The sequence below is a fragment of the Pavona decussata genome, unplaced genomic scaffold, assembly GCF_977016875.1.
Source record: "Pavona decussata unplaced genomic scaffold, jaPavDecu1.1 SCAFFOLD_156, whole genome shotgun sequence".
Classification (NCBI taxonomy): domain Eukaryota; kingdom Metazoa; phylum Cnidaria; class Anthozoa; order Scleractinia; family Agariciidae; genus Pavona; species Pavona decussata.
In genome coordinates this window covers 909079-925912 of record NW_028145568.1, presented here as the reverse complement: position 1 = coordinate 925912, position 16834 = coordinate 909079, and the positions used below count along the sequence as shown (strand labels likewise).

At 38.5% G+C, this 16834-nt stretch overlaps 1 protein-coding gene across 1 annotated transcript; it reads left to right on the top strand.

Annotated features, from left to right (window-relative positions):
• The first annotated feature begins 1897 nt into the window (after positions 1–1897).
• Positions 1898–3177, top strand: LOC146465151 (histamine H2 receptor-like). Its single transcript, XM_085128889.1, has one exon. It carries the CDS (start codon positions 1978–1980, stop codon positions 2893–2895), a length of 918 nt encoding a protein of 305 aa, XP_084985015.1. The 5' UTR covers positions 1898–1977; the 3' UTR covers positions 2896–3177.
• Positions 3178–16834: the final 13657 nt, after the last annotated feature.

The window sequence follows — 16834 nt, the reverse complement described above, 5'->3', positions numbered from 1 at the left end:
GCACGTGCACCAGCCGCTGAGAGATAAACCACTCAAAACGGCGTTTGGAAGCTCTGAGAAGCTATGAAAACAAAGCAAAACACACCAGGTAAGCCTTTCTAGACTTTATTGTAATTTTTGTGGGTTTCCGAAGGAATACTGTTGTTTAAATTTCAATCAAATTTTAACGCTATACAATTATATTACGATTTGGTGACCGGTGTTGAAAATAATAATAAATGAGCCAGTTATATACATATAGGGGTTAGTCTTCTATACCTTTCTTCAACCAAACACAACAAATTGGAATTTTTGCATTATTAGTTAAGGAACAAGAAAATGTTAAAAAACCTTGTCGATCCGGCGACAGTTGAAGAGAGTAAAATAAGAAAGCCAAATGAGGAATGCCATCGTAGTAGCAAATATTTAGGTCATAATAAGAGTTATTTTTTAGGTTAATTATTCGTACGTTTTGCATCAACATCTACAGAATAAAATGACGATGTACTTCACTCACGATCCAATCCGGAGGTCATGGGGCTGATTCCAGCCGAGGACTAAGAAGTTTTTTCTTTTGCCTCTCGTGGTTGTCCATTTCTTTCCCAGGGCTAACACTCAGTTCACCTCAGCGCTTAAACTTTAACCTTTTTTCACATTTTTAATGTTGTGAAGTACCACTTTACATGATCACCCACGACTTGGTGCCGTCTCGCCTCGTAGTTCAGTTGGTAGAGCAAACAGTCGATCTAATCTGGAGATCGTGGATTTGATACCTGCTGAGGCCTAAGAGTTTTTTCTTTGCCTCATGTGGTTTCCCACTTCCTTCCTAGGGCTAACGCACAGTTGGAAACGCATGGGTTCATCTCCGCGATTTAATTTTCATCGACGAATAAATTCTCTGATTTACCATTCGCATACAATATAACAGCCATTGTGAATTGTGCTTTTACTCTGAACACGTTGGTGAAAGACCCTTAATATTTAGCCATGTTTTTTCATGCCATTATGACCTAAACATCTAGTAATAAGATGCTATTCCTCGGTGTAATAGGAGTAGTCTCCTATTGAAAGAAGCAAAGCATTAGTAAAAAAGGTCCATTAAAACCTATTTTTGTTTAACTTGCCATGAAAAATGAAAAGTGGCCATAAGCACTATTTTAAGAAGGTGTATAATGGCTATGTGCATCCGCCTTTTACTTGCAGTGAGAATGCGACAGGTGCAATTAAGCTTGTGAATAATAACCACGCACCTTCATTTCAAATTTGACAACCAAAATTTGCGGTGCTTTGTCTTGAATTAAAAGAGATCTAGCTGAATTGAGGTATAACCTTTTTTACTGTGTTTATCCAGGAAAATTTGTGAAAAATGGAAGAGGTTGGTTGCTTCTTTCTCGTACGTGCCTCTTGTGGAAAACACATGCACCTGCCAAAATTTATGTTTTCTCATGCTAAGGAGCGTTGGTCTCTTTGCATGTGAGTTCCATTAAAAGTATCTGAGTTTTGAAGAGGAATTTATTATATCCATGGCAATTATCGCGTACTCTTGTTTTGTGAAGATCTGCCATTCAGCAAATGTCAGTAAGCCAATGTATAACAAATCCTGTCTTCGATGAATTGTCTGTTATTTTCCCCTTGTCATGCGTAGTGGTAACGCTTATCGCGTCATTAACGACGAAATCGTTTTTTCTCCGCAAGAGGAGAACGACCAGAGAGCACTTATAATGCTTAAGAAATCAAGATCACAGTAAGGTTGGTAATCAAACCGGAAAAACTGTGTCCTTTTGGGTGAATGGAAAAGGCAGTTATTGTCATTATTATTTTAAAAGCAACTGGGCTTTTAGAATCGGACCGTTTGACGGTGCATGGCAGGTTTTGCCAAAGTTGTGCACATTGGTAAATCTCACAAACTTTGGTTATCTATTGAACTCTAATTATCACAAATAAGGAACTCAATCCAGGGTAAAACTCTGAAAGACTTCTAGAGAACTGCGGTTATCAATGGAACAAACTGAGGAAGATACTAGAAGCTTACCAGAGGTCATCGTTCACACCGTCATGCTTGCGTTAGAGACATTTTTGGCGCTGGCTGGAAACTCGCTCGTTTGTGTCGCCGTTTACCGAAACAGGAGATTACGGACGTTGACCAATTCTTACGTGCTGTCTCTGGCAGTAGCTGATATAATGACAGGGACATTTACATTGCCTTTTGGAACAGTAGCTTCTGGTCTGGGCAGATGGCCGTTCAGTCACAATTTTTGTCAATTCGTTGGCTTTGTTTTGGTGCTTTGGGGTCAAGTATCAACCTTCACTTTAGCACTGGTATCAATTAATCGATACTTCTGCGTCATAAGGCCTCGCAAATACCCTCATTACTTCACCAGAACGAAAACCACTTTTTCGATCATTGCTGTTTGGGTGTTTTCATTTTTTCTGACTCTGACCTTTTCTTCGATGCCAGTTGTTTACGAGTGGTCTCCTTACACCTTATATTGCCGTGGTGTGATCTCTAATAAGAGGAAGGAGAGGATTTTTTATATGTTCTTTGGTTGTTCTTTTATACCACCTATCTTGTTAACAGCAATTTGTTATGGTAGAGTTTATCGCGTTGTCAGGCAACACAACAATGCCATCGTTCCATCTCTACAAGAAGCAAACGGCCAGGGAACCAGAGCACAAGAGATCAAGACCAATCGAGTTCTTTTCGCTGCTGTCTTTGGATATTTCATCTGTTGGACTCCATTCATCGTGTTTTTAATTTTGGAATACGGTGTCCTGGTATCGGTTCCTTCTTTTGCGCAGCCGATTTATCCACTACTTTCCTCTATCTCGGCGTGGATTAACCCAATAATTTATGGCGTCATGAATCGCGCAATGCGGAAGGAATTTCAAAACATTTTGTTATGTAGAAAGGACTGATGATTAGAGAGAAAAAATAATAGGCTTACAAATGGCAATTGTCAGAATCAAAAACAGTGTTTACGTTCGGTGTAGTGACACTTGTATAAAGACGAGTCAGCAATTCCGGCCCCAGTGCATACGAATGAGACGTTTTCAGACAAATTTCTCAATGGAAGTAGATTCGCTCTGACCAGGGGCTAACGCTCAAAAACATCAGCAGTCGAATGTCAGTTACGGTGGCCAAAGGACCTTATCAACCCTATTGATAAAATGAAACATTAGTCTTACTTGGTTTGTTTAAGTGGCGATGGAATCAGCTATATATAACTCAAAAGTTGGATCAGAATGCATTGCATATTGAGTACAGTCGAACCTCCCTTTGCGACCACCTCTCGTAAGCGACCACCTCTCATAAGCGACCACTTTTCCAAAATACCAAAAGTTTTAAAGTCAAATCACTATAGATGGAACCTCTCGTAGGCGACCACCTCTCGTAAGCGACCACCTCCCGTAAGCGACCACTCTTAGAGATGATTGTTTAAAATTTTCTATTGTTCTTAACCTCCCGTAGGCGACCACTTGACACGGCACAATCTGCTGTTTCTCTCACGGGCGGAAATTGACTGTAACATATTGGCCCCCATCATTACAGCGGATGCCGTATTACTAAAAATCCCACAGCCGGAGCTACCGGAAGTGTCTCCCGACATTGAAACAAATGATAACATATACATGCACTATGGTACACTGAAATAAACTTTAATCAGGTTGAATCCCATATAGGAAAAAAAACTCTCTTATCTGGTAAATAGCATGCATGTACATGCACGACCGGTGATGACTCTCTCAACCTTGTATTATTCAACAGAAAAATTGTGGCGAACGTCAACTGAATTATGTAACAAACAAACAAACGCCAAAGTTGTTGATGTGTTACGCTTGAAATGTAACATTGCAAAAATGCCGTTTACTGTTTGCTACTAAATCAGGCAGTCTAAAGAAAAGTTTTTACTTAGGGTTTCGATAAGCAATGGCAAAAGCCGTTAGGTGTCTGCAATTACCATCATGTAAATTACCCGGAATTTAGACTTCCCCCCCCCCCCCCCCTGGTCTGACCTCTGGTAAGCGACCACCTCCCGTAAGCGACCACATATCCTTGACATTATGGGTGGTCGCTTACGGGAGGTTCGACTGTATGTCAGATCAGGATTGTTCTCGTCATAATTTAATTTAAAGATACTGCGTAGTACTGATTTCATGTGATTTTATGGCGCAGTGAAAATAAATAAGAAAATAAAAAAGCCATAAGGATGATTTGTAAAGGGGTCAAGACCCTATCCAAGACAGATCACCTGTTATATTAATTTAAACTTAGAATATGTACAAATAGGATATTAGTATGTAGAAAAAAGGAAAGGAAGCAATTACAGTAACGCGTAAACCAGGAATGCAATAAAAAGTCCCTCACCCCAGAACTCAATTGCTCACACTTGATGCTAAACGGGACTCCAAAGGTATAGCAGTAGACACATCCATGCACTTTCTGAATTGAAGAATCGAGAGAAGAGAGTTGTAGGCAATAGCAATCCTCCACTGGGCAAACAATTCCACCTGGTGTTTCACAAGGATCCATCTGAGGCCCATTATTTTTTGTGAATATTAACATTTAAAGTGGTCTTTTCGTCGGAATACCTTTCCATAACTTGTAACAAAAATGCACCAAAGTCTAACTAGATATTTCCAATCTCATATGTAGATCCATTTTCCCCCTTTTAGAATTTTGAGACGGTGGTTCAGTAAAAGTTAATGTTTTAAAACTGCGGCGAACAATGGTGTGGAATTATTTCGTAGTCGTCTCCTGTTTTGCTAGTTTAGTAGGATATAGTCTATTTAGCTTGAATTGCTTTGAAGAGTTTCCTCTCAATATCAAAAATTCGTCTCAGCCTTTGATACAACTGCGCCAGGGCGCCCCGCTGTAAATCGCCGACACTTTTATTGTGAAAAAACATCTGCTTTTGAAGGAAAGTAATACAAGCATTAAAGAATTGTCCTTGGTCTAAAAATATCATAATATCATTCTTGGAATGCACTGATGAAAAATCTTAGTTCAGCTTCATTTCTTGCTGTAAAAAAGTGTCTTTCTATGATCGATGAATTAATCATCCTTCCTTTCAATAAATGTGAAGTTAGATTTGCAAGCTCTCACTGGTAGGGTCATTGACCCAAATACAGGCCGGCTAGACTGGAGTCGAAACAAAAGACTGACAAGATCATGCAATACTGTGTTCTTTACTTCGTTAAAAATATAATTCCCCATCGGCTGTCGTTCCGAATGAGCGATCAAAGGATGCTTCTTCAGTTCCATGAAATTAACGTTTTCCCCTTCAACTTTAATATCATTTAGAAAAACATTCATTGCAGCCAAGGGATGGCATGAACTTCTTTCATAAAGCGCAAATTTAGTACTATAAAGCTATGAATTTTTCTTTACATTACAGCATTATGTATTTAAAAAATTACCCAATTGTCTCCCAAGTATGCTGATTTTTTTTTTCTTCAGTTAATGCGTCTTTTTCGGAAATGATTTCCAGAGAAATCTTCAAAATTCCATTCAAAAACTCATTAATTTTTGAAGCCGTTGAAAAAACTCGCAGCACGTCCGGATAAAACATGACTGATCGTGTTTTAAACATTACTTCAAATGCCTGAGATTACAAAGAGGAGTTCTGGTCACACTGCTCAAACGTGACTTATATTAACTGTAAGTCTAAAAATGTAAAGCAGTTTTTAAAGTAGCAGATTTAAGGTCTAAAAGGCAACAGTATCAAGGACTTTTGAAAACTGGCAATTTAAAAGGGTAGTTTTTATTCCAATCTTAGAAACCTTAAAATGTTTTTGAGAGGTCTTAAGATTTTATATATTAGAGAGATTAAGGATCGCGTTTAGTACATAGATGACAATAGTCAAAACTAATTCTGGCTGTTGGCGCAATTATACTGGGAAACTGAAAATAGTGGGCGCCAAATGTAGGATAAACACGAGCAGGTGGTCATTTCTGCCGTTTGCCTTAAACGTAAATGTAAGCTGCTAAACCCTAAAAGCTCCTTTGTGAGGTGAATGTGGAGAGTCTTAAACTAGCCAGATTAATGCCCCTTAAGGAGTGACCGACTTCAAGGAATCAGTCCTAATCGTGTGAAAGTGGCGATGTAAGAATTCTTAACCGTCTTTCAAGTGGCAATTCTAAGAAGAAGTCTTCTTAACAGAACTTTTAAGGAGTCCTAGGAGTAACAATTCACAATTAAAGCCGAATTGTTAGAACTGAAATCTCAAGTACTCTTTGAAGCAGCAATTTTAAGGTCTTAACAGTGAAAAATTAAAGGAAGCTTTAAAGTGACAATTTAAAGGTGTCATTAAACGGCAATGACTTTCGAGCAGAACCGGATATTCTAAGGAGCCCTTAACGAGGCAGTTTCTAGCACCTTTTAACAAAGGAGATTTTAAAAAAGACCTGACTGTAGCAATTTAAGCGAGTCTTCAGAGAACGATATTCATGACACCAGTTCCTTATAGGATGATTTTCATTACTTTTCAAGTTAATGTTTCAAAGGCAACTTTGCGAAGATACTGAAAGTAATTTGTCAATCATGGTTACTTCTCTGATCGGTTGAACTTTCCCTAACTTACGCTACCAGTAAGATCTAGATTACGACGGTTAAAAATGGACCAAACTGAAGAAGACACAAGAAGCTTGACAGAATTCATCATACACACTGTAATTCTTGCTTTAGAAACATTTCTTACTCTCGCAGGAAATTTACTCGTTTGTGTCGCCATTTACCGAAACAGGAGACTACGTACGTTGACAAATTTCTACCTGTTGTCTCTGGCAGTAGCTGATATAATGATGGGAACGTTTGCGTTCCCTTTTAGCACAGTCGCTTCTGGTTTGGGCAGATGGCCGTTCGGTTACAGTTATTGTCAATTCCTTGGCTTTATTTCCTCTGTTTGGGGTCAGGTATCCACTGTTATTTTAACACTTGTATCTATCAATCGCTACTTTTGCGTCGTAAGGCCTGACAAATACCCTCATTACTTCACCAGAAAGAAAACTATTTTGTCGATCGTTGTTGTATGGGCGTTTACATCTTTTTTGACGATGTTGTTTTCTACAACGCTTGTTTCATACAAGTGGTTTCCCCACTTCTTATTCTGCCACACCATAATCTCTGATATGCTTGTGGAGAGGATTATTTATTTATCGTTTGGATGCTTGTTTATCCTACCTCTGTCGTTAACAACATTTTGCTACGGTAAAGTTTATTGGGTTATCAAGCAACACAACAATGTCGTCGTGCCATTTCTACAAGGAGCAAACGGTCAGAGAACAAGAGCACAGGAGATAAAGAGCTGTCGAGTTCTCTTCGCTGCTGTTTTTGGGTATTTCATTTGTTGGACTCCAATGATCATCAGTTCAATCTTAGAATATGGTTTTCTAATACCTATTCCTTCATCTGTCCAGGTTATTCAGCCGTTATTTACTTCCGTCTCCGCGTGGATTAACCCAATAATCTATGGAGCCTTAAACCGCGCCATGCGCAAGGAATTTCAAAAGTTGTTGTGCGGAAACAACTGACGAGTGGACACAAGTGAAAAGTTTGGCTACAAAAAAAAACTGACATTCCAAGAATGAAAATGCGTTTGCTTAATGTGCATGAGATTAAATGTGTGGAAACAGGACTCAGTAATTTTAGTTCCATCGCATGCGGAGCATTTGTGAAATTTAAGTGAAGTTAGGTTTAGCTTAGTTTCTCCAAGCAGAGAGGGTTGACTTTTAAGACCTTTTGAATGAGATTTGGAGATCAATGTAAATATCACTTAGCCATAGAGAGAAGGGCGTAGCCACGTACACAGGTCACAGAGCCAGTGTTTTAGAAAAGCATTATGGTTGTGACGTAGTCAAAGTATTTTGGAGTGGTCAGCCTAGTTATATTTGTGCCTTTTTTTGACCTTCCTCGATTTACTTAACTCCGATGATGACTTCTTCTCAGCTTGTCGAGACGTCAGTCAATGTCGCCTCAGGCAGTCCTTCTCAGGGCTACACTCACCCGGATCGGATCATAATTTACGTACTGGTTATATTTCACTCAAAAGGCCGACCTGCATATATTGTGTAATGATAATTTTTTTTAATTTGTAAGATTAGCGACTTTGATGATATATTTCTAGTCAAGGTTTAGATAACTTATTTACCCAACTCATACATGCTTAGTGTAGTTTCTTCTTCCACAAATCTTTCCCTAGCCCCAATGACGTTGCAGTAGAGTCTAACTTAATTTTTCCATTCTTTCCGTTTGTTCCATTTTCCCTTTTTTCAGAACTCTTGTGACGGTGGTTTAATAAATGTTAACGTTTTACTACTAAAGAAATCAATGGCATGGAAGTCTGTGTATCTCAGTAATCGCCATCTAAAGACTAAATTTCAGCCCATACAACTTGAATATGGGAAAATGATTCTCCGACTATATCAAAAGATGCTTTACGCCCACCCTATCTCAATACGCTGATTGGATAGTATCTAGATTATAATCCAACCACCATGTGTATTTACATTACACTTGAAAAAGCTAAAAATATTCTATTACACTCTTATCGTGGCTTTGAAACGCAGTCTTAAAAAGCATAGATGTATGAAGTAGCAAAATGGTTTGATAAGAATTGCTTATTAAACAGACATTATCGGGAACAGAAAACTTTCCATAACTCTCGACGATTACAACTATGACAGTGGCACTTGGAGAATAAATAAGACGTCCAAAGATATTTTCTTTGTGTGTGCAATGACATCATAATACGTGTAATTACGTCACAATTGCCAAATGTCGGCCGTCTTCGACTCGCGCCATCTTGGTTTTCTGGATTTTCCTAAAACCTCATGAGAATGCCAACATTGAACGATAAGTAATCAAAAGCATTAAAGAACTCTAATATGACCCAAAAACGTAAAGTTGCTGTAAGGAAACTAAATTTCCTTTTTTTATAAATGAGATTTTCCATCTTCTAAAAAATGGCCTGTTAAAAAATGATTGCCTTGGTAACGTCAAAGACAATGAGCACTAACTAGCCACATCGAATTCCATTCCAGATAATGTTCGGAAAAAGTTATCGAGTTTCATGGCGTTTACGCAAATAATAAAGAAGTTATTATGGTTTGAAATCGCAGCATCCACCCCTCCCTGGTCTTACTAGATAAGGTTAAGGAAGATATTAAACACACAGAGATACTTTAAATGTCAATGTGTGTGAGAAAGATCCCTCCATTTTAAGGAGGTTCTACAATAATTTAATTAAAAAGAAATTATTACTACAATAGAACGCTTTCTGAGTTTCACGAAAGTACGTATGATCCTGATAAGATACGCTTTTGAAATGCTTAAAATCAATGGTGATATCATGAAAGAAAAAGACCTCTCCCGAATATCTGAAGAAAACTTTCTTAATCAATTTCAATCGCTTCATTCAAATGCACCTCCTAATTCAGCTCAGCAGAAAATAATATAATGAATGGTTTTAGATCACGAGAAAGTCGACAAAACCGACTTAACTCCTTTGATTACTTTATTATTGGGATCGAAATTTGTGCTGCTGTAAGAAAAAAATGAAGAATAACAAATCGCATTTTGAGGATAAGATGCCGATGCGTTGCAAAGTTTCCAATCCAATTTTTTATTTAAGACAATGCCTCAAACTTTTTGTGAAAGTATTGAAAGGCCAGTTTATAAATTAGGAGGAAGAAACGATCCTTTAAATTATCGCGCAAACTGTGTTTCAAGTTGTCTTAGAAGACTTTTCTGCTCTATCTTAAATTAATGACGTGACAAATAAATGACAATTAAAAGACGAAATATTCTGTAATTCTCAAAAAAATAAGGGTAAACATATGAAAAAGAGGACAAACGTTAAAACTGTTTTAATTTGACTTTTTTATCGTTGCTAGAGGCAACGAGCCTGGCCCCTTACCCCTGGCAGCAACGATTCTCAAAGTGACTTCTACAACGTCGTAATATTAAAGCTGCTAAAATGTAAGAGCTCCTTTGTATGGTGAATGTGGAGAGTCTTAAACTGGCCAGATTAATGTCCTTTAAGGAGTGAGTGGCGTCAAGGAATCAGTCCTAAGCGTTTAAAAGTGGCGATTGCAAGTCGACTAAAAGCAGGAAATTCTAAACATTCTTTCAAGTGGCAATTCTAAGAAAAAGTCTTCAAGGCGAAAATTTGAAGGGGTCTTAGGAGTGGCAATTCACAATAAAAGCCGAATTGTTTGGAGCAGCAATTTTTAAGGTCGTAAAAGCGAAAAATTGAAGAAGGCCTTGAAGTGATAATTTGAGATGACAATTTAAAGGGGTCATTAAAAAGCAGTTTCAAAGAAGTCGTTCAAACTAGAGTGGCATTTTCTAACACGTCTTAACAAAGGCGATTTTAAAAAGACCTAACTGTGGCAATTTTAATGAGTCTTCAAAGATAGATCAAGAAGTGGAAAACGAAATGACTTCTATTACAATTTCTATAAAGTGATGTTTGCGACACCAGTTTCCTATAGGGTGATTTCAATTACTTTTCAAGTTAATGTTTCAATAACAACTTTGCGAAGATATTCAAGGAAATCCGTCAATTCTGGTTATTCCTCTGATCGGTTGAACTTTCTCTAACTTACCCTACTAGTAAGGTCTGGATTATAGCGGTTAATAATGGACCAAACTGAAGAAGATACAAGAAGCTTATGGGAAGTCATCCTATACACTGTAATACTTGCTCTAGAAACATTTTTGGTTCTGGCAGGAAATTTGCTCGTTTGTGTCGTCATTTACCGAAACAGGAGATTACGTACGTCGACAAATTTCTACCTGCTTTCTCTGGCAGTAGCTGATATAATGATAGGAAAATTTGGATTCCCTTTTAGCACAGTCGCTACTGTTTTGGGCAGATGGCCGTTCGGTTACAATTATTGTCAGTTCCTTGGTTTTATTACGTCCGTTTGGGGTCAGGTATCAACTTTCGTTTAGCACTTGTATCTATCAATCGCTACTTTTGCGTCGTAAGGCCTGACAAATACCCTCATTACTTCACCAGAACGAAAACTATTTTGTCGATCGTCGTTGTATGAGTGTTTACATCTTTTCAGACGATTATATTTTCCACAACGCTTCTCGCATACCAATGGTCTCCTCGTTTGTTATTCTGCCACAGCATAATCTCTGATATGCTTGTGGAGAGGATTACTTATTTATCACTTGCATTCTTTTTTATCCTACCTCTCTCATTAACAGCGTTTTGTTGTGTTGCATTTTTCAAGCAACACAACAATGCTGTCGCACCACCTCTACGAGAACCAAACGGCCAAGGAACAAGAGCACAAGAGATAAAGAGCTGTCGAGTTCTTTTCGCTGCTCTTTTGGGGTATTTCATCTGTTGGAGTCCGTTCATCATCAATTCAATTTTGGAATATGGTTTTCAACTATCTATTCCCTCCTCTGTCCAAGCTTTTTGGCCGTTATTTGCTTCTGTCTCCGCGTGGATTAAGCCTAATAATTTCTGGTGCCTCATTGAACCCCGCCATGCGGAAGGAATTTCAAAACTTGCTATACAGAAATAACTGACAATTGAACACCTTGGTTACTAAAAGGCAATTGCCGTTCCAATAATGAAAAATGCGTTAACTTTGTTTAATGTGCATGAAATGTGTGTAAATATGAAAGTTTGGAAGGGAAGTTCTACTTAGCCTTGTTTCTCCAAGCAGAGATAGTTGACTTTAAGAACCAGAATTAAGCAAGTTTCATTTAAACCTTTTGAGTGATATTTGGAGATCAAAGTAACTATAACTTAGCCGTAGAGATAATAAGAACGTAGCCGCTTGCTCAGGCCACGGAGCCAGTGTTACAAAGGCATTTGTTTTGCGACGTCGTCAAAGTGTTTTAGAATGGTCAGCCCAATTACATTTATACCATCTATTGAACTTCAACGATTTACTTGACTCTGATGATGGCTTCCTCTGCGGTTGTCCAAGCGTCAGTCAATATCATCCTTCTCAGTACTATACTCATTTAGATGATCAAAATTAACGTACCAACTATATTTTTACTGAAACGCTCGACCAGCATGCATTCCTTAGTTACCTAATTCATACATGCTTAAAATGGCTTCTTTTTTCTAAATATCTTTTCGTAGCTCCAAACACATTCCTGTAAAGTCTAACTTAATATTGCAATTCTCCCCGTTTGTTTCATTGTTCCTTTTTTTCAAAACTTTTGTGGCGGTGGTTCAATAAATGGTAATGTTTACTTAAGTAAAAGATGGAATGGAAGTCCGTGCATCTCAGTAATCGCCCATGTAACTTTGTCTGGGGCAATGATTCTCCGACTAAATTTACAAATGTCTTACGCCCACCCAATCTCAATATGCTGATTGGATAGTCTCAAGATTATAATCCACCGACCTTGCAATTACACTTAAAAGAAGTGAAAACATTCTTATCACAGCGTTGAAACGGTGTAAATGATGTAAAAAAAATGGTTTGATAAGGATTGCTCTTTAAACACACAGGAGTTTACCTTGTCTACACCGGGCTTTATTTTTTCTTTCGTCTTCTGGGCCGGTCTGACTGGAGCTGGGCGTGCGTTCTCTCCTCCATACCTCTCCGACGATTAAGGCTATGACACTCGGCGTATACATAACACGTCTAAAGATATTTCCTTTGAGGGCTGCAACGAGAAGAGATGAAGTCATATTACATAGCAAAAGCCCAAAGCCTCTGGAAAATGCCAAAATTGGAGGAAACTTAATCAAAACCACCAAAGGCCACCATTATGAGATAAAAAATGTAAACTTTAAGAAAAGTAATTCTTCTTAATTTGAAAGTTACTTTTTCCATTTTCTGAAAAATTGGCCTGACAAACGCTCCCTGGGACGTGAAGAGGAGAGACCCTGGGAACGAAGTCGATAAAAAATGGTGCCATGGTATGAACGTTAAACAACCACATCAAATTATTTCCACGTAAATTTCTGAAAGACTCACCGAGTTTCATGGCATTTACGCTAATATTAAAAAGTTAGTAAGGTTCAAAGTCACCACTGACAGAATCCACAACCACTTCCCGTCTAGATGGGGTAAAGGAAGATATCAAACCAAAAACAATTAGCACTTATCAAGTTGAGCTTTCTATTTGGGGAACTTTCAACACTTATTTACGTAAATAGAATCACCAAACTAGTTGCGCTATTCTGACTTCTATACGGCACTTTAGGGCTACTTTCTTTACTTTTTTTGTAGTTTTAGTTACGTACAAGAAAATACTTATCTCGAAGAGGTTGTTGTTGGAAGATCCATACAGAATGAAAAACATTGATTAAACAAACTTCAGCTTTTTACGTTTTTTATTATGTAGCCCTCGGTGATAGTAGTCATCTTCGATGATTTTGAAAGATGCATTATGTTTTGAACCATCCAAATGTTTTTGGTGAAAATGTGACCGGATTAGCACGTGGGGCTGGTCACAATGGGTTTTTTCCTTTATTTTCGCTGTATCTACCAAGATAAATTTGTAATTCATCGTCCGATGAAACAGGATAGCGGACTATTTGCTGGAGGTTGACGGCGAGGGAAAATATTAATCAGTTTTTACGTAATTTAGCGTTTTAGAGGTTACTATACACAACTTTTTTCTCCACGCTAACTAAGTTGAACAGATGTTATTTTTATGTTGATTGCTACTGTTTGGAGGAGATTGTCACTTAGCTGCAACCTCTACAATTTCACTGGATTTTTAACGCATTTACCCGGATCCATGTGTCACTTCGGTTAATTGATATTCTTGTGCTGCAAACTTCTTATAGAGTGTGTGCACGACAGCCATGTTGGAGGTCTAAAACAATAGAAGATATTTGCATAAAAATAGAATATTATTGTTGGTTTATTATTGTTATTAAAGCGAGAGTTATTATTATTGGAATATTATTGTTGGTTTATTAGCGCCGGCCAGTTATCTCTGGTATCCTAGCAACCTGTACTGCTGAGAAGCAATTCAGTGTTAATACGCGAGTAGGGGTATAGAATGGTAAAATCCGAGACCCGCCGAGACGCCGAGACCTTCATTTAAAATCCGTGACCGAGACTTAACTACTTTTTCTAAATCCGAGCCCGAGACGTCGCGATGCAAAACGTGTTTTTAACCAACACTGCCGAAAAGCATAGTACGGCAATTTACGAGCAGAATTTATCCAAGCTTACATGTTTCACAGAAGCTGCAGAAGTGATTGCGATGTTGAGCCGTTTTTCAAGATTATTGTTTGTTGTCAGGTTAGGACGGTTAATTCAGACTTCATTTTTTGCTTCGTTTGCGAGACGTCTCCGAGATTGAAATTTTAAAATGCGAGATTCCGAGACCCGTTCTATTTTTTACGAGCTCGAGATTCCGAGACTCCAGTTTGAGACGCCGAGATTTCGAGACCCGCCGAAAATTTGCCGAGACCCATTATTTTTCAAGGACCATTCTATACCCCTGCGAGTGGAGGATAATTCTTAACCTCCGTTGGATCCCTCTTCTACTCTCTTTTGCGATATGTTTCTATGAAAATACCTGTTACGCGTTATTAAAATCTCGATTTAATTGTTCTTGGTCCACAAAAAGGCAACAGCCGATGAAAACGTAGCGCTCAAGAGTTAAGGTCAAATCGGTTTGGTTATTAAAACTGAACTATAGCTGTGTCCTTTGAAATGAATGTCAAAGGCATATTACTTCTTTCTTTGAAAGTAATTACGCTTTTCAGAATTGCAGGTTTGGCACTCTTTGGCAAATACATACAATACGGTTCGTGGCAGGTGTTACCAAAGCTTGCACATTTGTAGCTCTCGCCGAGGTTCAAAGTAAGAAATGTTAGTAAGCAGTGCTAAGTAATACCCTGAAAGGATTTTAGTTTCTTATCACTATCCACCACGATCAAGAGTTTATCGGATAATAATGGAACAAACTGAAAAGGATACGAGACGTTTATCAGAGGTCATCATACACACTGTCATTCTCGCTTTAGAGACATTTTTGGTACTCGCAGGAAACTCTCTCGTTTGTGTCGCCTTTCACCGAAACAGGAGATTGCGTACAACAACAAATTTCTTTGTGCTGTCTCTGGCAGTGGCTGATATAACGACAGGGATATTTTCATTGCCTTTTGCCACAGTCGCTTCTGGTTTACGCAGATGGCCATACAATTCCTACCTCACCCAGGTCTCCGGTTTCATTTCGATCTCCTGGGGTCAGATTTCCATTTGGATTTTGACCCTTGCTTCGATAAACAGATACTATTGTGAGGTTAGGCCAAATATATACTCGCAATTCTTCACCAAAAGGAACACGATCCTGTCGATTGTTGCCGCATGGATTTTTTCAGTTATTATTTCCCTGGCATTTTTTACAGTAAATGTTGAACAAAAATGGTCCCCTAAATTATTATACTGTCGTGCAACTTTTGTTGATGAGCGTACGGAAAAGATTACAAATATCTTCTGGAGCTGCTTTTATTTGGCTCCGGTACCACTGGTGATATTTTGTTACGGTAGCATATATCGCGTTGTAAGGAGACACAACTCGGCAATCGTCCCTTCTTTGCAAGATGCAAACATACATGGAACAATAACTACTCACGAGACAAAGGCTTTTCGAGTGATTTTCGCTGCTCTTCTTGGGTTTTGCCTCACATGGACTCCTCATCTCATAGTTTTAATATTAGAGTACGGATCTCAGTTGATTATTAGTCGCAGTGTACAATCGACTTGCTCGTTGTTGGCCTCCTTTGCCGCGTGGATTAATCCAATCATATATGGCGTTATGAACCGAGCCATGAGGAAGGAGTTTCGAAATATATTACTTTGCAGAAAATAGTTGATGAACAGTGGAAGAAACCACAGGGCGCCCACACAAACTATGTGACCGTTTGTATTTTGAATTTATAGAGGCAATGTATGGGAATATCGAAAATCCTCGTATTATCGTACTAGATTGCGATAGATATTCTCATTTAACATCAAAATAAACGTAATCTTACCTTAAATGTTGTGTGTTGTCGTTCCTGAGGTTGAAGACGGCGATTTTAGCCATTTGAAGGGTTCGGCGTTGAACGTTCACTCGAGCGTAATTCTCGGTTTTCACTGTCACGCCATTGAAAAAAAAAATCGAAACCATTCCATGAATGAAGTCAAGAAATTGACATGGTATAGAGGATAAATAAATAAGGCATCTGTCCAAGTGTCAGGTCTGTGCGGCATTCCGTACTCGAGTTATTTGACAAAATGTTCCATATAAATTTATAGAGCTTAGTATGGAGACGCCATGTTTGTGTCCCTCTGAGGGGCACAAACATGGCGGCCGGAAATACGAAAAAACATCTGGAGTTCACTTTTGCCAGAAAAGAGGTTTGCTTGCCCTTGTGAATTTTCGAGTGTTTAGATTAATATTTCTCCCCAAACTTAAATTGTTTAGAATGCTGAAAATCACCCGAAGAGTCATTTTTAAGATACGGAAAAGCTCTGTCACGGCCGTCCTATTTATGTCACGCACGATGGAACTCGCAAATTGAAACTGTTCTATTTTCAAAAGGAAGCACGACATCGAGCTAAGAAATTGTGAACAGGCATATTTTTAGGTAATCTTTCCTTGAATGAAGGTAAAAATTTTGTAGGCCTCCCAGTTTTGAATTTTAGAATTTGGTGACGTCACGTGAAAACCGAGAATAGAAGAGTGAGAAGGGAGGAAAACTTGTTTTGAAAGGGTTCCAGCGCCGGAGCAATTTTTCCCCCAAAAAACGCGTCGCTCCGATTTCAAACTTCACAGCATAAAGATCAAAAGATTTTCGATTCTTCTCGTACCTTCCAATCGAAAATCCATCCAAACGGCCCGGAGCTAGTCCTCGAAGA

Coding starts and splice junctions, on each gene's coding strand:
- LOC146465151 (XM_085128889.1), top strand. CDS start 1,978: ATGGAACAAACTGAGGAAGATACTAGAAGCTTACCAGAGGTCATCGTT.